The sequence below is a fragment of the Thamnophis sirtalis genome, unplaced genomic scaffold, assembly GCF_051295495.1.
Source record: "Thamnophis sirtalis isolate CommonGarterSnake01/CBP01778 unplaced genomic scaffold, rThaSir2_p1.2 scaffold_3, whole genome shotgun sequence".
NCBI classification, from domain to species: Eukaryota; Metazoa; Chordata; class Lepidosauria; order Squamata; family Natricidae; genus Thamnophis; species Thamnophis sirtalis.
This window is the reverse complement of record NW_028261383.1, coordinates 112,155,107-112,179,290: the sequence shown is the minus strand read 5'-3', so window position 1 is coordinate 112,179,290 and position 24,184 is coordinate 112,155,107. Positions and strand designations below refer to the sequence as shown.

Sequence of the window (24,184 nt, the reverse complement as noted above, 5' to 3'; positions counted from 1 at the left end):
AAATCAGCTGCCTCCGAATTCCTGGCTACGTACCTGTTTAGAGGATCTTCCATCTGACGTCTTATCAGGTTTTCTTATCCTTCAGGCAAGAAGGAAAGAAGAAATTGTTTTGCTGGCAAATGCTCTTCGATTTTTGCAGCTTTTGTGCTTGCAGGGAAAGGGGGGCTAGCCCAAGGCAGAACGGCTGTCCGTGCTGGGAATTTCAAACTGCCTTGTGCAGGACAAAGTAGGTCTCCCCCACTCAGTTCCAAGTTTTGTTTGATTTAATCTTATCACGAGCTGAATCCATTTCCGTGGACAATAATTGTTTATCAACATTTTAGCTTCTTTTCTTTTTCTCCTCCGAAAAATTATTTACTTAGAGGCTTTTAAAATGGCGCCGAGCAGGCTGGTTTCTCCGGTAATAATGAACACTTTTTGTTAATCCTCACAAGAATTCACAAGAATTCAAAACAAAAGAGATTGCTTATCATATGTTTTGGTTTCACAATAGGCCAGCAGAAGCTTTTTAATTAGTTTCATTTCTACTCCTTCATTAACTTTGCTTATCTGGAAGTTAAATGGTGATGAATCTGCTGAACGGTCTTGTTACAATGTTTACTCACTGAAAGTTCTGCCAAGCCTTAAACTTCAAAATAAAAGCCTCTTTATTTAAAGCTGCATATTCAGGCAATAGAGTTTTATTAACTGCAGGCAGATAAATTTTGAAATGGCTTTAAAACCAAATATTAACTTGAAGTTGTAAATTTTTTTCTTATTACTATTCAAAATACCAGCTTCAATTTTGTAAAAGGCTTTCTTATCCAGCTGCGTTACAAGATGCCGATTTTATAGCTTCTGCGTTTGATATATGACACACTCAATCAGCTCTATTCTCCTGAAGACTTCTCCTTATTAACTGTTAAAAGTCTATAAATAGTATCCCATTTAAAACCGAGGGGAGCAGAGACTTTGTTTGTTTGTGCGTTTTTTATAATGGCTCCCAAATTGAAGCAGTCTAAGCGTTTCCTTAATAATACATCTCAAGAAATTGTTACAAAATCGCTGCCCTTGCCTCCCACGCCCTCTACTGGAGATCTCTTAACGCAAGAATTTCTTTTTGAAACCCTTAAAGAGTTCAGACAGGAAATTAAACAACTTTCATCGGACTTATATGATAAACTGGATGCCAAGATTGCTCAAACAAGGGAAGATACGATCAGAGTTATGACTGTTATGACAGATTATGTTTCTGAAATGGAGGACAAATTGGAACTTTTGGAAAAAACTAATTCTAATTTGACATCTAAAATTCAAACGTTACAACAGGAAGTTGAAAATGCTCAAAAACAACTCGTTATGATAAATTACAACAAGACTGCGTTTGCAATAAGAGTCAGAGGATTGCGTGAAAAGGAACAGGAGAACTTGAAACAGACCTTTTTTGAGGCTTTCAGACGTTCGGTGGGAAGTCCGGGATTTAACTTTGATTGGCAGATTCAAAAAATTTATCGCCAGAACTCGTGTGTAGCAAAACAACGACAGCTTCCAAGGGACATAATTATATATTTCACCACAAGAGAATCCAGAAATGCGATAATACAGAAGTTCTACAATAACAGGCTGCGAATCGATGGACAGGACTTGATTGTTTTTAAAGAAATACCATCTCAAATATTAAGAGCAAGGAGAGACTACACTTTCTTAACTGAAAAACTCAGAGATTCTCAGATACAATATAAATGGGAAGTGGCATCTGGTATCACAGTCACATTTGAGAACCCAAAATATCGTCTCAATTCTGTTTGCGAAGCCCGAGATTTTTACAACAAAACTCTGAAGGCGGGACTTCCTGACTCACCCGGACTTGGTGAAAGACAAGGAGAAGGAGAAGATAAGTAGCGGGACATGTGGCTACAAGGCGGAGGGTGTTGCTTTCCCCTTCCGGAAGGGCAGAAGAGTAAAGAATAAAGATCCAGCTATGCCTTTAAAATACTTCTTAAATTTTTAATTTGAATAAAATTTCAGGACTCCTGTCTGGTATAAAATGACAAAGCTGTATACCGATGAAGAGATATTGAGACTGAAAGAAGCGGTGCTGAATTTGGACAAATATGTATGGGACTTATATAAGACTTGTTTGAATCTTAATTTAAACTATTCTTTGGGGCGAGGAGAGCGGAGATCGTAGTTTTTTTGGATTGTGGTTTGGGATGAATGGAGTCGGGTGGCGTGGGGTAGATGGAAGGGTAGTGAAAGTTCAATTAGATTATCTTGATCCAGAATGTAAGCTGATTTTTGTATAAATTGTTATTTTAATACAAGGTTAAGAAAGATTATCTGGAGAGTCTACACGAGGGTGGAGTAAATATGAGAGGAGCAATGGATGAGGATAAAATATATATGCGGACATGGGTAAAGGCAGGATGGGAGGTATAGAATTTATATGCGGAAGCAGGTAAAGATATTGTTTAAGATTTTAAAAATAATGAGAAGTTGAGGTTAATGTTAGAGAGTATATTGACTTCTCTTTCTTGGGGGGGGGGTTTCCCCCCCTTTTTTTTCTTTTTATTATTCTTTTCTTTTTTGTTCTTTATTTTTTTTTATTTTTTTTTATTTTGTAACTTCTAATCTATTTGGTTTCAATATACTCCAGACTTTGCTTGATAAAGAACGATGCCGGGAATGGGACCTGGGAAGTCGGAAGGGGGTCAGGTAGGGGGGTTCAGGGGGTGGGGGTGGGGGAGGGTGGAAATATAGACTCAATTTTCAGAACAATGAATGCACTTGGATACTGTTGCTTTTTTTTCCTTTTTTTTCTTTTCGTCCTTCTTTTCCTTTTATTTTTCTTTTGTTTTAGTATAAAACAAATAGACCAATGAATACTAGAAATACACCGAAGCGAGGTGTAGAGGGAAAGAAGAGGGGGGAATTAAGAGGGAGTGAGAAGGGAATGTAAGGAGGGTGAGATGGTGGGAAGGGGAGAAAGGAATGGCTGAGGGGGAAGGGAAGTAGAAGAGGGGATTGTTGGAAGGGGGAAATGAAAGTTGGAGGGGTAGAAGGAAGGGTGTATGTAGGATAGAAGTGTTATGAGTTGTTTATTGTTTCTTTTTTTTTTAACTGCACAGTATTTGAGTGATTGTATAAAGGAAAATGAAAATGTAATAAAAGAATCTTTGATAAAAAGATTTGCAACTTGTGATTGGAAAATGGAATGCCAAAGTTGAAACATTGGAAAATGTAGTTCGATTGCATGGCTTAGGAGAACAAAATGAAGTAAGAGATCAGCTTATCAATTTCTGCCACTCCAATGATTTTTTCATGGCTAACACAGTCTTCAAACAAACAAACTAATGCTTATATAGAGGAACATCATTAAATATCAAATTGACCATATAATTTCTAAAAGAAACTGGATGAGCTCAATTATAGCATCAAAGACATGGCCAGGAGCTGACGGTAGAACAGATCACAAACTAGCCAAATGCAAATTCCAAATCAAATGGAAAAAGAAAGCTAACCAATTTCTAAATTATAATCTTGAACATACAAGCTTTTTTCTGGATTCTATTAACTGTTCTAATTTTCTTTTATCCCTTTCAGTGTCTGGACATCCCCCCATTCACTGTATCTTTACAATGTCAAAACATCTGGTATAATCTAGCTTCCTACAATAGATCCTGATTATGCTAGAAGACAATGAGTCTTGAAGGCATTTCCAATTATTTGTGAAACCCATGGAAATATTGCAATATTTGTTTGTAAACCTTTTTTCTTCTTCTTTGTGGGAACATGAGGCTTGTAGAAGCTTGACAATAGGAAAGATAATTTAAAACTGCCTGCATCATTATTTGCCCATTGCTGTAAAGGACACTGGAGATGGCCTTGAAGTTATTCAACAGCTATAAACACCAATTAGCTCTGAAAGAGAGAAACTTAAGAATATCCCACCTTTATTTTCTTTGTACAAGATATGGGGAATAGAATCTGTCAAGCTATCAATATTCTGTTATTACACCCTGCAACTATAGCATTGTTGTAGAACTTATTTCCTGACCTAGCACACCTTGAAGCCCCAACACCAATCTTGAAAGCTTCACTGCTGCCTGATCAGAGATGCTTTGAATCTTCCCTTTGATCATGGAGATGTCCTCAGATCTGTAGGTCACTCATTGCCATAGAACCGTGATGGCGAACCTATGGCACACGAGCCATAGGTGGCATACAGAACCCTCTCTATGGGCACACTCGCCATTGCTAGCTGCTCTACCGGGTTCCGTTGCACACATGACTGCAGGCAGCTACTCTTCTGGGTTCTGGTGCGCACATGTGTACTGGCTACCTGGTCTTCGAGTGAAGACCAGCTGTCTGGCGCGCATGCACATGACGGAACCCGGAAGAGCAGCTGCTCTCTTCCAGGTTCCGGTGTTCAGGCACACGTGCACGCTCCAGTTTTGGCAGGTTAGCCATCATGCCATAGAACAACTTGTTCAAACATAGTTATGACATCAGCAGGAAGTGGATATACAAATAACAAACCTTGGACAATGCCATTGCACAATTAACACAGCAGTTGAGACAAAGCTTGCCTCAGCAGGAGTCTGCAGCCTAGTCAATTTTTCTTCAATATCACTACCATGGAAGTTTGTCAGAGAGGTTTGGACAACCCCAACACCAATTTATGACGTTTATGACTCAGTTTGAATTGTTTATGAGGGTCACCAGAATTTCCTACAGATCACTCCAAGGTGACATTTGTTCTAAGCTTGCTGAAAGAAGCAACAGCCAAATCGAAGGCAATGATCCATTACTATACAATTACCAGAACTTCATGCAAAGATTTAGAGCTGCATTTGAAGATTCAGCTAGGAGAGCAATGGCAAACTGAGTAATTCACAAACTAAAACAAAGCAACCAGGGAGATTCATGAGTATGTAGCAAAATTCCAATTATTTGATGGAAACATAGGAAGGAATGATTTTGCCCTGACCAATTTTAAGACCAGTTTTGCTGATGAACTGAGAGAAGAGTTAATGAGACAATTTGGAATAACTGCTCCAACACTGCATGCTAATAGATGGATGATGAGTTGACACATAGAATAAATAGTAAGGTGTGGATATCTTACATCCTGTCTTCGCCCTCCCCTCTCTCTGTGACCTCCTAAGATGTCTGCAGTGGAGAACTACAAATAAGAACAGTAATAAGATATCTGATCTCAACAGAGAAACACAGAAGGAGAGACCTTGCTTTCTTTCTGTTATGAAGCCCCAGGGCATCTAGCCAAGATTTGCATTGTTAAAGTATAGACTTCTGGTTAACAGCTAAATGCCAGATCAGTAGAACTGCTGATCACATAGCAGAGATCTCAATCATTCCAAAGATTCATCTTCAGGAACCTTCCCTGCTCTTCTCCCAAGTGCTTGGCAAGTGGGTCCTCAAACAATTAAGAAGAACTTAGATTGTCAGCAACAGCCAAACTTTGTTATCCTTGTTACTCTCTGGTCAGCCTTAAGTTCTGAAATACAACCTCCATCTCTTCTGGACTTTCTTAGTTGAGACTGCAGTGCAACACTTGGCCACTTAGTTATTAGAAATCTATGCTTGTGGAAACAATTAACAGGCAAACATTTCAAATTGGTTCTGTTTTGCAGTGCACAGGACAAATGGCAATAAATGATCATACAAAAGTCTTGGCACTCTATATTATAGATTCCTTATATGTCCCCACTGTGCTGGGAAATGATTAGGTACAGCACACAATCCAGATGTTCACTGTTCTTTTCCACCTCAAGCTTCCCACTCTCGTCCTTCCACCTCTTCTGTTTAGCTCTATGAACCCCCTTTTTGCCAGAAAAGTATGCAGTTTGCTGATGTCTTGGGGGTGGAAGGAGCACCTGCATTACCTTCTCAAATGTGTGATTGTACTATCAATTTAAAATCAGGACTACATCAACTTGAATTCAGCTCACAGTTAAGAATACTACTACTTAGAGGAGTTTCTGAATCTGAAGAAAGTTATATTTGCCTCCAGCATCTCTATCCACATTTTTCATCCTTACAGGGATATTTATGCATATGTCTATACACTCCTGAACAGTGTAACCGTTAAGAATCATTACCCCCTGGCTTTTCACATGTACTGGACCGCCTTCAAATGGCATACATTTTCAAAAAATTGGACTTGAGAGGCAATAGAATTAATTGAAATGAAAAAGGGTCCTGAATACTTAATTACCTTTAATACTAGATATGGTAAGGTTGTAGACACAGTGATGTGTTTTCGTTGAATTGGTTAAATTTGGCATAATTGGTTAATTATGACATGGTCTTCTCCAGATTATTGAAATATCTTTTGATATTTTGAATAAATATGTAAAATATATATTTGGATGACATACTGAAAGACTCATCTTTGCAGGAGACTCATCTTAAAGATATCTTGGGCGCTGTGCACAAAACTATTTGATAAAAAAGTAAAAATGTGTGTTTGATTCCCCTCAATTGGATTATTTGGGCTATAGAAACTCTTACAGAAGGAATACAAATAATCCTATATAAATTCAATCTGCACAATCATGACAGACATCTAGAAATATGAAGGATATTCAGGTCATTGCAATTTTTTGTGGAAAGTTCTTTCCTAATTTTGCAGAATGCTCAAGATGTCTGCCATAACTCCTAAAAAAAAAAAAGATATGTTAGAATGGTCTACCTAAGAGCAACCTGCAATTTAGGAACCGAAAATCAGTTTTCCAGCTGCTTCTTAGACATCCAAATCCACCCCATCCCTTCAAAGTGCAAACAGATGCCTCAGATATTGCATGAGGCATCATTCTCCTTCAGTCATGGAAAGAAGGAGATAAAGATATCATGCCATGTGTGTTCCATTCCAGATTGCTTCTCCCAGCTGAAAGAAACAATGACATTTTCATTAAAAGAGTTGCTTGTGGTAATACCAGCTTTCCAGTAAAAGAGGCATTTAGAAGGAACAATCCATCAAGTAGAGGTACAAAAGAATTAGAAGACATTCAAAAGGCACAATCTCTCACATCTCATCAGATCAGATGGGCACAGGTTTTCCTTTAGCTTCAGTATAAAAATTAAAACACCTCTCACACACAGGTTCACAAAATAAAATACTATATGTATTAATACCTGAATATAATATTCCATGCATATCCCTCCTTATCACCATCTAAAGCCAAGCAACATTCTCTTTGGCTGCTGTGTGCATTTTGACTTTTGTATTAAGATGGAATTTTGATTTTAATCTATGATTTACCATCCAGTCACTTGTTGAGGTGGGCAACCATACAAATTGAATGAATGAATGAATGAATGAATGAATGAATGAATGAATGAATGAATGAATAATAAACAAACAAACAAACAAACTTTGGCCCTCCTCAGAGAAAAGACTCGGCAGGAAGATTGGTATCAGAGAAAAAAGCTTTTGATCACTTTGATTGGATTACAGTACCCCACTATCTGGTTGAATATGCCAGGGTTTGGATAGGTAATTTCCAGTGGGACTTATAAACCGATTTTTTGAATATGTCTGTGAATGCTGAACAATTGTTTCACAAAGGTTGTTGACATGTGGAGTCTCTGAGAGTCTCTGCTCTCTGAGAGTGATTGTTTGCTTACAGATATTTCATTACCCACCTAGATAACATCAATACGTGTGAGTATGCATTTTTCTTTCTGTTTTTATGTGTTTGCCTTACCAGTTTGGTGATGGTATGGTTTTTCTCCTTGGTAGTTCCTTGACTACAGTGTTGTTTTCTGCTTAATTACTTTATCATGTTAAACCCCTTTTATCTGGATGTTGGCTGCTGAAGAGTTCTGGTCTTTTTGTTTCCTTCTTAGGTCTCTTGAATGGTTATAAATATGGTTTATCTCTATATGTCTATTGATGGCTGATTAATCTGAATGTGAAGTTTCCAGATATTTCCTAACAATTTTGGATTTGGCTTCATCTAAAATGCTAACAGTTCCTCAGTTGAAACGGATTGAGTCTGTCCATCTGTCCATGTGTTGTGAAATTAAGTTTTCATTGTGTCGTCTCACTGCTAGTTAGTGTTCATAGATGCATTCTGCTAGTCATCTGCCTGTCTGTCCTACATTGTGGTGTTATAGTCCTTACACTGTATGTTTTAAATGACTCTTGGTTTTTCTTCTTGGACTATGGTGTTTTTGTTTCTTTCAGATGTTTTGGAGAGCTTTAGTTGGTTGAGTCTACAATATTAGCATTTGGTTGTAATAGTCTGTTGGTTATTTCTGAGATTTTTTTTAAAATGTATTTTGATATAGTGTTACCCTTTTCATAACTTGTGCCAATTTGCTTATAGTGAATTGTGGTCAGACACTTTATGATAAAGTTGCACAGATATTCATTTTTCTGGAAGATCTTGGATGGGTGGTCTATTTCCTGTTTCTGGTGTTCTAAGTTACTGCAGTACATTTGGTGCTAATCTGAGTAATTGAATTTTGCACAGCTCCACTTGTGAGAGTTGGGTTGTTATTTTAGTAATGTACTTGGTTTGTGTAAGTTATTTTTCAATAGACTTTTCCCATTGTTTCCTTTGCTGATGAGAATTTCCAGGAAGGATAGCATGTTGTTCTTTTCTTCTTTCCTTGTCAAGGTTATTCCTTTCAAGATGTTGTTTCATGTGTCTTCACTAGTTGTTCCCTTTTTATTACGGCAAAGTTATCATATAAGTTGTCATAAAATATAATTTCCAGTGATCTAAAGAAATACTGTAGACTGATGGGCTTGGCAACCAATCCCCTTTGCCTATTTTTGGTTTTTTGCTAAATACGGTAAGCTGTTATATAGTAAAGCAAATTATTGATTTATCTGGATTAGGAATGGTCATTCTGGTACAAATCTTTTCCATTCTTAGACTATGATACCCCTAATGATAGTATCTTTTATGTACAGTATGTAAAATAAAAAGCGATCATAGCAAGTGAGACAATTCCCACTTCCAGCCTCTGCTTCTTTAGAAACCATAGACTCTAAAGAATGTAAAGGGGTAGGGGGACCAGCAATTGGTGCCAAAGAAAGAAATGGGATGTTCGTTACGGCTCGAGTTCTGGTAGCACCAACCCCTGTTCATGCCATACAGTGGGACATATTGTTGGCAAAGCTTAAAGGGCACTACACCCCCGCACCATCCCGTTTTGCCTGCAGGCATTCCTTCCACCAATGCACGCCGAGGGAGGACTAGACTATTAACCAATATGTCGCATCTCTGCGGTGAATTGCAAATTGCAAATTCCCTGACCTAGAAGAGGCGTTGTTGGAGCAGTTCATCTATGGAGTCCATGATATGAGAGGCTGTTAGCCCGGTCAGAACTTTCCCTCAACTTGAACTGTAGATGAGGCTCGGGCTACTGAGATGACAGAGAACACCACATCAGTGCTTCAAAAGTACCAACAAAATACCGCCTCTTTTCGGCCCCTTCCTCTGTTCATCATCAAGATGGGGGAAGACTACCAGGACTCTGAGGGGAGTGACAAAATCAGTCACCTCAGAATGGCTAACAACCAAGGCAGCTATTCTACCGCCCCAGGGAAAGGTTGCCTGAGCTGCGGAGGAAAACAAATTTAAGTCCGTGGTCTGTCGGTGCTGCAGCAAAAAAGGACATTTAGCCCAAGTGTGCCACACACCTCTGCCATTCCAGGCTCCCGCCAACGATAAAACCAGTGGCCGCCACCGTGATGGCACCTACAAGCCTCACAAAGACTGCCTCGCCATTTCTGACGGAGACTGTTTTCAGTGACTGATCTATCAGCTTGGCCACGACCAGCCACCATAACAGGTCTAAAATTCACCTCAACGTGACTATTGAAGGGCAGCACTGTCGAATTGAATTGGACAGAGGATCAGCCAAGTCCATCGTTTCCTGGGACACGCACCGCAAAATCTTACGTTCCATCAATCAAAATCAATTGTCCACCTGCCCTTGCCGTCTTAAGGACTATCGGGGCAACCCAATTCCTATTATTGGCTTATAACATGGATGGGGACATAGGTGCTTGGGTACAGCGGTGCCGACCGTGCCAACAGTCCCATCCAGCCCCTCCAACAGCCCCTGCAAGAGATTGGGATTTACCCAGGAGCCCTTGGTCGTGAATCCATATGGATTTTGCGGGTCCTATAGCGGGACACACCTTGGTTGTAGTTGTAGATGCCCTACCTAAACGGATTGAAGTGTTCCCTATGATCTCTACCACTGCCGACGCCACTATTCAGGTTCCCTCAACTTTGTTTTCACACATCATCTACTGGATATGGTAGTATCCGATAATGGGCCTCAATTCGCTTCTGCCATGTTCCAAACTTTTCTTGCCACCCTGGGCATCAGGCATGCATGGTGGCTCCCTATCATCCTGCAGGGAACGGCCTTGCCAAGCAGGCTGTCCATTCAGTGAAAGAGGCTATAGGCCATTTAGACAAAGGAAATCTGCAATCTAAATTAGCTTCCTACCTTTTAGCGCAGCATACCACCCCATGCCAGGCCATGGGGAAAAGCCCGGCAGAGATCCTCATGGGCCGCTGGTTGTGCACCACATTGGACAGATTACATCCTTCATATGTGCCAGTGGACCCCCAGAGTGGGACCGGCCTAGTTAGGTCTTTCCAGATTGGGGACCGGGTATTTGTTCAGAGCTTTACAAGAAACCCTAAGGGGATGCTGGGGCGAGTGACTCAAATAACCGGACCCTGTTCTTATAGGATCCAGCTTGATGACAGATGACTATGGCGGCGCCATGCAAACCATTTGCACCACCACCTGCCAGACGAAGGCCAGAGTTTTCTGACCAGAACTGATGCCGAAGTAATTCCTGACGCCGCCTACCGCTTCCCCAGTTCCAGACATGCCGACACCAACACCCAAGATGATCTCGGGGGAGAACTTACCTGGACAGGCAGCTTTGGCCTCGGGGTCAGAGTTTCCAGTTGATGTTGATTCACCAGAGTTGATTCAGCCGCCGGTTAATGGTGACACTCCTCCTCCTGCGACAACCACTCAGGAACTGAAGAGGTCTGGGCGGGTGCGCCGTCACCCCACCTATTTAGCAGACTATGCATGCGCGCTCCAGGGGGAAGGAGTATCAAGTCCTCGAACTTACGACCAGTGCAAGTTTAAGACTTCCAGAACTGTTCCCATTGGCTGCGGCACACCTATTTTCAGGCAGGAGAATCACAGCCTTTTGATTGATTGCTCGCCTGACAGCCTCCATATAAATAGCTGTCAAGCACCTCCTGTCAGTTGTTCTGTTACCAGAGTTAGTTAATAGAGCATCTTTAGAACCACGCTGTGATCCTGTCATTGCTTCATAGAACAAAGCACTTCCCATCTCCACTTTGCCCCCTAACCTTCAGGAACTTGTGATCTGATGTGATCCTGAGTTAGTAAAAAGCTAATAAAAGACAACTGATTTTGTCAGGAACCTTGTTCTGTGTCTGTCAGGACCCAGGGCTTTAAGTCCAAATTTCTCAGAAAGGTAGCTTTGTAAACCATTTCTAAAGGAAGTATTCTTAAGGATCAAACTGATCAAGTGATTCAAACACTCTTGCTTTGGAAGTGCAACTGTGAGGATGAGGGCAGAGCTTGAAGTTCTGCCTGCTATCTGGGACAGCAAGAGCAAGAGCACTTAGACTTATATACTGCTTCATACAGCCTCTCTAAGTGGTTTACAGAGTCAACATATTTCCCACAACAATCTGGCTTCTCATTTTACTGACCTCAGAAGGATGGATGGCTGAGTCAACCTTGAGCCAGTGGAAATCGAACTGCTGGAGTGAGCAGTGGGTTAGCCTGCAGTACTGCATTCTAACCACTGTGCCACCATAGCTCATGGAATGGTTTCTTCATGTCACCAGTTTCATGGACTCTTCTCCTGGGAATTTGAGCTGGAAGAAGTTTGAAACTCTTGAGCTGGCCAAGAGCTTCTGCTGAAAATTGGGCGCATCTTTTGTACTGAAGGACTCATTCTTTGCCTATCCCAAATAAGAAAAAACTGAATGGGAGTGAGAAGGAGTCCTCTTCATCCCACTTTGTCTGCGCCCCCATTTTTTCACAAAAGACAATCTGAAACCAGACTAACATTGCAAGCTGGAAACAACAAGTGGTTCTTGACAACCAGGATGATGCTTTCCTGCCTTTTCCAAAATTCTCCCCCAAAGTTAGTAAGAACACCCATGGGAAATAGCAATAAGTGGGGAGTCCATGAAACCATATTTCCCCAACTGATTGTCTTATGATCAATTCCCACAATCTTTGGGCAACAATCAAGTGCAACATAAAGGCTCCAGCATCTTGGATGGAATGGTGATAGGTAGGAGGTGGTTGCTTTCTGTTCAAGGGGCAGAGAATGGGGGTGGAAGAGAGTACAAGATCAGAATCTGGTTTGATCTCTTGCATCTTTGGATTAATTGTCCACACAACAGGAATCACACTTCTAGAAGACATCAGGGAAATAAAATTGGGTGATGTGAGGTTTAGACATGAGAAATAAAAAGCATTCCAATTTTGGGGAAACAGTGTCTGATTGCTTGAATAGCTTGAATTTAATTTCTTTCATAATAGAAATGGCTGCTGAGAAAACATGATAAGTTTAAATGATAACAGGCAGAGTAAAAATAGTGCCCAGTTTTTTTAACTTACTTTAGGAATTATGGGATACGGCAAACTTCAGTGTTCTTATCTGAAATGACATGGCTGCACTCATACAACATTCTTAACCTGGTTGATGAATTAACCCAGTTTCTGGGTTTACCTCATACTTTGAAATATATTAAGTAAATGGTCAGGGTTTGCATGCCATATCCAGTCAACTCTTGTCCCCCACACCCAAAAAAAATCCCAAACTCTCCCCAATGTTAACATTAACTTAGCTTGGTGTGTTGTATTCATGAAACCGCTAGGTTTTTAAATGACTTGGTTTATTTATGGATTAGATTTTTATCTCTATATATTATAACTGCGCAATTTTAAACAGAATGTTGAGTGTATGGGAGTTGACTGGAATTGAATGAATGGCCCACTTTTAGTAATTGTTACCTCTGTATTTTATATGTTTTAAATTTCTACGTGGGAACTGTTAGTGTGGATAAATGAGAATGTTTGACTCGGAGGACCTGCTGGGGAAGGCGGGAGGTACCGGGGTGGTTGGGGGGACCATGGACATGGGAGTGGGTCGGAGCATAGCGGTCGTGACAGGGAGAGGCAGATACGGCGGGGACCTTAGGGCTGGCCATTACCGGGGAAGGAGGGTTCGCTACATTACAGAGATCCCTCCTTCCGGCCCTGGGAGTCCCACTCCAAGACCAGATGGCGCGAGTAGTCAGGACCCTGGTCTCAGGCTGTTGTCGCTAAATGCCAGGTCTGTTGTTCACAAAGCTCCCCTCGTCCGGGACTTAATTGTTGACGAGAGGGCAGACCTGGCATGTATTACTGAAACCTGGCTGGGCACAGAAGGAGGAGTCCCCCTTGTAGAGATGTGCCCAGAGGGATTTCAGGTGCTTCATCAGCCGAGAGCCCAGGGAAGGGGTGGCGGTGTGGCCATCGTAATCCGGGAGTCTCTGTTACCTCGTAGGGTCCCTGCTCCGGAGCTTGTCGGGTGTGAGTCTCTGCTGATAAAGTTGGACCTCAAGGGTCAAGTGGGTTTGCTGCTAACGTACCTGCCTCCCAACTGCGTTGCAGCATCCCTCCCCTCGCTCCTCGAGTCAGTAGCCGAGCTGGCGGTTGAGTTCCCCAGGCTTATAGTTCTGGGGGATTTCAACTTGCCATCGCTCGGTGAACGCTCTGACGGGGCGCAGGAGTTCATGGCTTCCATGACAGCCATGGGCTTGACCCAAGTAATCCGGGGCCCAACCCATGCAGCGGGTCACATGCTCGACCTCGTATTTCTCTCGGAGCAGTGGATGTGTGATCTTGGTCTGAGGGGTAATGAGATCATACCCCTGTCGTGGTCAGACCATTGCCTACTGAGGCTTGACTTCCGGAGGCCAAACCCCCACCGTGGGGAGGAGGAACCGACCAGGTGGTTCCGCCCCAGGCGACTTATGGACCCTTTGAGGTTCCAGACGGAGCTTGGGGTTATTCCTGATACTCTCGCCCACAGTTCGGCGGAGACTCTGGCTGCCGCCTGGTACTCGGCGGCGTCGGAGTCTCTCGACCGGATTGCGCCACTACGGCCCCTCCGGGTCAGTGGATCCCGGAGAGTTCCCTGGTTTACCGAGGAACTCCGGGAGAAGAAACGCCGGAGGAGACGCCTAGAGCACCAGTGGAGGTCCGATAGGTCCGAGGCAAACCGAGCACTCTTAACTACCTGCACCAAGGACTATGTCCGAGCATTAAGAACTGCAAAAAGATCACATATTTCTGCCTTGGTTGCGTCCGCCGAGTCGCGCCCAGCCGCCCTGTTTAGGATAACCCGCTCCCTCCTCAATAGGAGGGATGCGGGAGACCCCTTGCAGGGTAGGGCTGAGGATTATGCTCAATTCTTGGCGGACAAAGTAGCTCGGTTTCGATCGGACTTGGACTCCACCGCAGTAGACCCAGCTGAGACACAGGAGGATTATTTGCCACATCAGCTCTGGGTTGAGTTCCAGGAAGTTGCCTCTGGGGATGTGGACAAGGCCATTCGAGCTGTAAGTGCCTCCACTTGTATTCTGGACCCGTGTCCCTCCTGGCTGGTGGCTAACAGCAGGGAGGTGACACATGGCTGGATCCAGGCGGTTGTCACCGCCTCCCTTCGGGAGGGGCACTTCCCCGCCGTACTTAAAACGGCGGTGGTGAGACCCCTCCTGAAGAAGCCATCGTTAGATCCAGCCATCCTAAACAACTTTCGTCCTGTCTCCAACCTTCCCTTTATCGGGAAGGTTGTTGAGAAGGTGGTGGCCTTTCAGCTCCAACGGGCCTTGGAGGAAGCTAGCTATCTTGACCCCTTCCAGTCCGGCTTCAGACCTGGTTACAGCACAGAAACCGCTTTGGTCGCATTGACCGATGATCTCTGGAGGGCCAGAGATGGAGGCTATGCGTCCATCCTGGTTCTCCTTGACCTCTCAGCGGCTTTCGATACCATCGACCATGGTATCCTTCTGCGACGACTGCGGGAGGTGGGAGTGGGAGGCACAGTTCTGCGGTGGTTCTCCTCCTACCTCTCGGACAGGTCGCAGTCGGTGTTGGTCGGGGGGCAGAGATCGTCCCTGAGGCCCCTAACATGTGGGGTACCTCAGGGTTCGGTCCTATCCCCCCTACTATTTAACATCTACATGAAACCGCTGGGTGAGATCATTCGGAGGCACGGGATAAAATACCACCAATATGCGGACGATACGCAATTGTATCTGTCCGCCCCGTGCCAACTCAATGAAGCGGTGGACGTGATGAACCAGGGTCTGGAGGCCGTTAAGAACTGGATGAGTGCTAACAAACTGGTACTCAACCCGGATAAGACCGAGTGGCTGTTGTGCTTCCCCCCCAATAATTTGGCTAATACACCAACGCTTAGGCTGGGGGGTCAAATTTTATACCCCTCAGATAGGGTCCGCAACTTAGGAGTCCTCCTGGATCCACAGCTGACTTTTGATCACCAGCTGTCAGCTGTGACCAGGGGGGCATTTGCCCAGGTTCGCCTGGTCCGCCAGTTGCGGCCCTACCTAGACCGGGGGGCTCTCACAACAGTCACTCGAGCCCTTGTGATCTCTAGACTGGAATACTGCAATGGGCTCTACATGGGGTTGCCCTTGAAGTGCATCTGGCGACTACAGCTAGTCCAAAATGCAGCCGCGCGAGTGATAGTGGGCGCACCGCGGTTCGCCCATGTTACATCTGTCCTCCGCGAGCTGCACTGGCTACCTGTTGGTCTCCGGGTGCGCTTCAGGATATTGATGACCACCTTTAAAGCACTCCATGGTAGTGGATCTGGGTACTTGAGAGACCACCTTCTGCCGATTACCTCCCTAAATCGACCAATCAGATCGCACAGACTGGGCCTCCTCCGAATTCCATCTGCCAGTCACTGCCGACTGGCGACCACACGGAGGAGGGCCTTTTCTGTTGCTGCCCCGACCCTGTGGAACGAGCTCCCCATGGAGATCCGTACCCTCACCACTATCCAGACCTTCCGCGCAGCCCTCAAGATCTGGCTCTCCCAGCAGGCCTGGGGATAGGTTTCCAATTACCCGCCCGAGTGTTTGATTGCTGAATGAAAGTTGTGTTTTATTATTTTTTCTTTTGTTCACATATTGTTTTGTTTTGACCTTGCACCCCCCCTCCCCTGTGGTTGTAAGCCGCCCTGAGTCCCCACAGGGAAAAGGGCGGCATATAAATCCCAATAAACCTTAAACCTTAAACCTTAAACCATCTCGTCATTCATTCAGAGGCTCAAGGCAGCTGAGAAATACCAAACTGTGGCATCTATGTGAGTCTTATATGTTAGGGCTACAGATAGAAGAGCAAATAGAATCTGAATACTGGTGTAGTCCTCAACTTACAATAGTTCATTAAGTAACTGTTCAAAGTTACAACAGCACTGAAAAAAGTGACTTATAGCAATAGCAATAGCAGTTAGACTTATATACCACTTCATAGGGCTTTCAGCCCTCTCTAAGCGGTTTAGAGTCAGCATATCGCCCCCACAGTCTGGGTTCTCATTTCACCCACCTCGGAAGGATGGAAGGTTGAGTCAACCTTGAGCCGGTGAGATTAGAACCGCTGAACTGCAGATAACAGTCAGCTGAAGTGGCCTGCAGTACTGCACCCTAACCACTGCGCCACCTCGGCTCTTTTTGACTTATGCCTGTTTTCCCCATGGTCACGTGATCAAAATTTAGATGCTTGGCAACTGACTTTCATTTATAACAGACGCAGTGTCCCAGCATCACGCAATCCCATTTTGCAACCTCCTGACAAGTAAAATCAATAGGGAAGCCAGATTCACTTAATAACTGTATTACTAAGTTAATAACTATGGTGACTCACCTAACAAGAAAGTGGCAAGAAAGATCATAAAATGGGTCAAAATTCAGTTAACAACTTCCTCGCCTAGCAACAGAAATTCTGGGTTCAATTATCATAAATCGAGGGCTACCTGTATATGCAAACTCTGATCAGTTTATAAGAGAAATAGTCTATTGTGAGTTTACGGGCTATGAATTCCAAAATTCTATAATAGTAAATTAATCAATTCTCTCAAATTATTTCACTGTGCTGTCATTCCCTGCTATCTTGTACCTTATGTTCATGTTCTAAACTAGGAATGGTACGAAGTGGTTTGTGTTCCATCTTCCATCTTCTGATTCATTAGATAGTAAATAGTACCTGCTTAATTTGACCATCTTCCCAATATTCCTTTCAAAATGTTCACTCCAATATCTTTGTTATAGCTTCCTGGTGGGTATCCATACTGATACCCAGTCAAGTGCTTTTGTCAGACGGCTGATAAGAGAACCTGAGATTAGGGGTTAATTTATTTTAAATATTTCTGTAGGAGAGGAAGGGGCTATTAGGTTGGTATCAGTGAGCAAAGAACTCATGGAAGAACTGTGGAAGAGAACTAGAATGGAAGAGTGTGAGACAACTAGAAAACTAAAATGTATCTAGACCAGTGTTTTTCAACCACTGTGCCGTGGCACACTAGTGTGCCGTGACATAGTGTAAGGTGTGCCGTGGGAAAATTACTTTATATATAGTCAATATAGGCACAGAGTTAAAAATTTTTAACATTTTCTAATGGTGGTGTGCCTCGTGATTTTTTTCATGAAAAAAGTGTGCCTTTGCACAAAAAAGGTTGAAAAACACTGATCTAGACAGTGTTGCACTGTTGTAGTTTTGTAACTGAATATGGCTAGTTGGGAAACTAACTGGCTAATTGATGGGAGGTTGACAAGTTATTAAGTTTGTATGTTTGTAATCTGTTTGTGCTTGTGACGATAGTCTGATTTGATATCACATCAGCCCATAGACTGTTCCTATCCTTTAAAATATACCCTGAATGAGTTAATGACTTTGATGAAAAATCTACTCCATGACTTCAGTATCCAATGACTTCATCCTCTTTTTTCCTCCAGAGCAATGATGCCTCAGGGAGTGCTTGGAACTGGCTATACTTCATCCCTCTCATCATCATTGGATCCTTTTTTATGCTCAACCTTGTGCTAGGGGTGCTTTCTGGGTAAGTATCTAGTACATCTGCCATAGAGGAAATGTATTATTGCTTATGGTAGCTTTTTTCAGTCCTGTAAAGAAAATGCAGTTTACTGGCAATTGTACACCCCCAAATCCTGGGTTATTTCTGCCTTTGTATTTCTTCTGTGATGCCTTCCTGCAAATTAAGTGCTGTAACAGAGACCATTCAGCATTGCTATTCTATCTCTGACTACAGGGAGTTTGCCAAAGAAAGGGAGCGAGTAGAAAATCGGCGTGCATTTCTGAAGCTGAGAAGACAACAGCAAATTGAACGGGAGCTCAATGGCTATATGGAGTGGATCTCCAAAGCAGGCAAGTCCTATGGGTCTTTTATTCTTTATTATTTTTAATAAACTGAATTTAAAGTTTATAAAATATTAGTGTATTGTAGCCAAACTTTTATACTGCCTTTTAACTAAAATCCACTAAAGCAGATGCAAAGTAAATCTAAAATAAAACAAAAAACTGACAAATCCTAAGCCTATCCATTAAACGTTGGAATTAAAGACTATGAAGCAAAAGACCATTTACCCTCTAGGTTTTGTGTCTTCTGTACCTTTCTTTTGTTGATTGTACATTCAGTACAAAAGTGTAGCAGGGTTCTGTTCTAGACTTGGTTTGGTTCAAAACATTCGTACTTTTTCATAGAATGAAAAATAGTCATCAGATTTGTAAACAGTATCAAACTGAGGATGTTCTGGATTGGAAATCAGATTCAGAAATTCAGCCAAGTTAAAATAAATCGCAGCAGAGATCAATGTAAAATTCTATATGCCATATGTAGGGAAAGCTGGACTCATAGATTTGAGACGAGTTTACTACAGTACATATAAAAGATACCAGTAGGGCTTGAGATTTTATTAAACAGATTATAAATTAAATAAATCTGTAGTAAAATATCAGCTAAAATAATAATAAGAGATATGCTAGGCTTATCTGGTCCAGCATTTTATTCCCACAGTGAATGATGACTTAGGACAATAACGCCTTTTACGTTCCCCCAAACAGGAATCAGTTTTCTCTATTTTCAGTCACATGGCTTCCTTGGATGACCCCAAGTTCTAGTACTCTGAAAAAGGGGAAAAACATTTCTATTCATAACCTGTGTTCTATATATCATTTTTTTCTTCCCCTTTTATGTTTCCCTGGTTTTTTTTCATCATTTCCCCCTAAGCTAACAACTTCAGACATTGTAACATTTAATTAGAGAAAACCTCTTCAGTTTCTTGATCATTTGGCCGCTCTTTTCTAGCTTTATTCTTACAAGTACAGATAGCCATTTTATAGTTAGATGCAGTCTGCCTTCAGCCTGAAATAAAGTTGTAACTATTCTGAAACCAAGGCTTAATTTAGACTAACCCACTTTAGTGTCTCATGATACTTCAGTTGAGATGGCAGGGGGTGGACTAAGTAATAATGGTAAACTGAACCTTTTAGAAGGAAATTCACTCCTGCAGCATTATCTCTATTATTTTGGGTTGGTTTTTAACTCATTTCCTCCTGATGATAGGATATTTTGCTTGGACTGTCAGCAATTGGAGATGAGTAACATATTTTTCCTAATCACAAAAGATATTTCTTATTAAAAAAACACTACTGTGTGAGCTATAAACCTAGAATTAAGATTCAAATTGACAAGAGCTTAACATTTCAAGTTAATTTTGTAGAGGTTTTAAGTAGAAGCTTGCTGGCTACCCACTTGTATGGTGAGGGAGGGAATTCATAGGTTGATATTCAATATTGGTGACTTTCCTGAATAATATTTTTATTTTTATTTATTTATTTTAGTTTGTCAAACATGTAAAAAATAACAGGTATAAATATAAACAGAAATATGAACACAGTAAATGGGTACGAATAAATGGAGACAGTAGGACAGGGACGGTAGGCACGCTAGTGCGCTTATACATGCCCCTTACAGACCTCTTAGGAATGGGGTGAGGTCAACAGTAGACAATAGACAATATAATACAGAATAACAGAGTCGAAAGGGACCTTGGAGGTTTTCTACTCCAATCCCTTGGTCAAGCAGGAAATCCTCTGCCATTCTGGGCAAATGGCTGTCCAATTGGTTCTTCTTGTATTTTTTTGTTTTGTATTTAGCTGGATTCTGAACTGGAATAGAATGTTTATCAAAAAGTGTTTCACACCAATTATTGTTACTAGTCACTTGGACAGAGTAGATATATTTCTTTATTTCCAGGGATAAAGTTTTTCTTATAGTAAAACTCTGGTGTTATTATATATTTTAATGTTTTAACATACTACTATCATTCACAAAATAGGCCTCTAAGATAGTGCACGGAAATAAGTTAATACAATAACAGAACACACTGATTTATTTATTTAGGCTTATATGTGGCTCCAGTCGGTCTTATTCTGGATGACAAGTATTTTCCATTACAGTAAGTTTGTTAAACACAATATCTTGATGAAGATTCTCAGTCATCCAGGTAGAGTTGTCTGGAAGTTAAATCATGGCAACTGCACCTCTTTTCTAATTGATTCAAAATGTTTCACTGCTTATCCAAATACAGTAGCTTCTTCAGTCTGAGCAATTTGGTTAAAATTGCTCAGACTCCTGGGAGATTTCATTTCTTAATAATCTGGATAAGCTGGTTAGGTAAGTAGGCAGACAGTCAATGAGATGTAAATGTTCCAGCTCCTAAACCCTTTACTCAAGGTGAGTCATTAAGTGTGGCCTCCCTTGTGAACCTGTGAAGATGCATGAACCTTAATAGGAAGATTAAGACCACTTTAAGACCACTTGCCTATCCAGTAAGAATTGAAACTTCTCTGGAGGACATAAGTACATGGGGTCCCCTTAACCAGGCTGAATAAGCTACTTGGATAAGTAACAAAACATTTTGAACCCACAAGAGAGAAGTCAGTTGCCATGACTCAATTTCCAGACTTTGTTAAACACAGACACTCACACAAACATATACTACTAATTGAGGAGAATATTCAGTCTATCTCCCTTCCTTAAAGGTGTCCCTGAACATCCAGGTTTTAATGGTCTTCCGGAACCTTACAAAAGGGTAGGCAGCTGTTCTCGATGGGGAAGTGGTACATATTGCACATTACTTTTATAATGTTCAGACTTTAACTAACATATTATGATTTTGCTATTGGGATTCAATTTAATTAAAGTTGTTTAACAACCGAACAGTTGTTTGGGATATTTTTTGTTCTGAAAAAATTGCTTCGTTTTTAATTTGCAAAACATTGCGCTCATCTTACAAGGATAAGCAGTACAAATATTTTAGCATAAGAATATCTCACTGAGAATATTTTTTAATTTTCCTGTGTTACCTACACAACTTTGATTATCACAAAGCAAATCTAGACTTTTCCTTTATTTTTAAAATATTTACCTTTATATGGCTAATTTAATCATAAATATTGCTGAACTAAATACATTGGCAAGCTATTATTAATCCCAAGGGGATAAAATTAAACACAAGCAAGCAAGTGATAAATAATTTTACCATTTTGTGTTTGTCTCTCCATCCTATATCTCCATATTTTCATGATTGATATTAAAATGTCATAATGAAATTGTCTGAACCAAAGTCATTTTCTAACATAATTTTTTCTGGAACATAGCCATGAATACACAAAAATACCCATAAAATGGGATCAATAAGTTGTGTTTCTTTTCATCAGGCTCTTACCTAGCTAAGGCTACTTCATCTTCTCTTTCAAATGGTTGTTTTCAGGAAACTATTTGCTAAAGTATGTCATCTATAGCTAACCTCCTCATTTTGGGGGTGGGGGTGGGAATTTGGCATCTTTCTACAGTTGGCAAATTACCTTTGCCTTCTTAGCCTAATTTCAGTCATTTCATTTAGAAGAAGTCATCCTGGCTGAAGATGACATAGAAGGAGAGCCTCGTCATCCCTTCGATGGTAAGCCATCATATTCCACAAAATGTTCTGTGAAAGATTTCTGAGATAGTAAAGTCACAACTTTATCTGTATGTCAACCTAATTTAACAAAAATTGTGTAAGAAACAGAGGTTGAAGTGCTCCTCATTTAATGACCATTTGTTAGTCGAAGTTATGAAAGTGCTGAATGAGAGCAATTATGGCCAGTTCTTGGAGGCATGGTCATGATTCAGGCACCTGGCAGTCAGTTCGCAGTTATGATGGTTGGGGTGTCATGCAGTCATGCGATCACCATTTGTGACCTTCACTACCAGTGAAGAGCAAACAAAAGAAACTGGTGGAGGGTTACAAACGTTGCCCACGTGAATGTTGTGCCTAATGACCATGTAAGGTTTGGTTCACAATGGCAGATAGAACTACTGCAACTGCTGTCATGAATTAGTGATGTCACATGATATCATGCTTTATGATTGTGTCGTTTTATAACTATAGGTCCCAATACAGTATACAGTCAGTAATAAATCTGAAACAATTGCATTCTCATTATACCTCAACCCCTGAGGTGAGATCAGCTCCCACCCTTCTGATCTTCCATAAGAGCCTTATGACTTGGCTCCGCCAGATGACTTGGGGCCCCAATAGGGGAGTTTCACATTAGGGTGGTTGATTAATGAACAGTCAATCCACGTTTTCCTTTCCAGCTCCCTTTTCCCCCATCTTGTAACTATGATTTTACTTTGATATTTCCATTTAATTTTATTAGAAATAGTGCCACAAGCCGTCCAGAGTTGCTTCTTTTACTTTGATATTTCCATTTAATTGTATTAGAAATAGTGCTGTAAGCTGCCCAGAGTCACTTCGAAACGAGATGGGCACTAAATAAATAAATTAAATAAGTAAGTAAGTAAGTAAGTAAGAAAGAAAGAAAGAAAGAAAGAAAGAAAGAAAGAAAGAAAGAAAGAAAGAAAGAAAGAAAAGAAAGTAAATAAATAAATAAATAAATAAATAAATAAATAAATAAATAAATAAATAAATAAATAAAACCTGTTCACGGTACCTAAAAGAGCTATTCTTGACTCACGCATAAGTTCACAAAAATGCTCATTTGATGAAGTTGCATCACAGGGCCAGCAAAGCAATGTAAGAATGTGAAGCTATACAGCTGCCCCCTTTTTAACTCCTCTTTAACTGAAACACAAGTAATTTCCTGAAACCTTGCTGCTACTGTGCAAACTCAAGAACAGCACAGCTCCTTTAAGAAACTGCAGATAGATAACGTAAAAATGCTGGTACCTGGTCTTAATCACCTTTGCTTACCGAAGTTCTGAACACTTCACTTCTCTAATAAGGCATATTCTTTTTAATCAATAGGTATTTCATGGTGATTAACTGTAATAGTTACTAGTTATACAAAACCAAGGCTCTTCCAAGAAGGATAGAAAGACAACCTGCATCCCAAAGATTAATTGTAGCCCTTGCTGGAATAAGTGTGTTCATAGAAGTTCAGGGTCATACTTGTTCTATTAGCCAATAATCAGTGCTAGCACTTACTCACTGGAAACTGGTTCTCACTGTCCATAAGTCCTTTCCTTGCTTGCATCTAACTGTGACACCAACATATCTGGGAACTTTTTCATGTCATAGATTTTTCCATAGATACCAAGTGATATGATTTATTGACTATTCTATTGGTGGCATGTCATTTGATCACTAAGGTTTGAAGTAAGTACTTATGGGCCATTCTAGACTGGGCTAAGCATGTCTCTCCCCCCTGGTCTCTGCACACACATTCTAGAGGCATTTTGATTTGGTCATGGTACAGTCTCATCCTTCTGAACCAATATCTTCCCACTATTGCCAACCCTGAACACCAGCAGTGCCAGTGAGGCAATAGGCCAAAGCAGAAAGAACGAGCTTGCTGCCTCATGGTACAAATCTTCCCCTGCCTGACAGCTATTGTTTGTGCTCCTTTTGAAGATAGTTGTAGTATTCTTCAAGAAGAAGGCTAAATACTTGTCCAAAAGGGGTCCAATTATCTGCAGATATTAGCTGATATCAAGTTCCTTTCAACGCATCCATGCAAAAGGCTTGTGCAAAACCCA

At 41.4% G+C, this 24,184-nt stretch overlaps 1 protein-coding gene across 1 annotated transcript in view; it reads left to right on the top strand.

Annotated features, from left to right (window-relative positions):
- CACNA1A (calcium voltage-gated channel subunit alpha1 A) overlaps window positions 1–24,184 on the top strand; it is a 256,745-nt gene that overhangs the window by 101,275 nt on the left and 131,286 nt on the right. Inside the window, exons 7-9 of the mRNA XM_087709710.1 lie at window positions 18,075–18,178; window positions 18,389–18,504; window positions 22,047–22,103. Of these exons, the coding sequence (XP_087565836.1) occupies window positions 18,075–18,178; window positions 18,389–18,504; window positions 22,047–22,103 (277 nt within the window). The remainder of the gene's footprint in view (window positions 1–18,074; window positions 18,179–18,388; window positions 18,505–22,046; window positions 22,104–24,184) is intronic.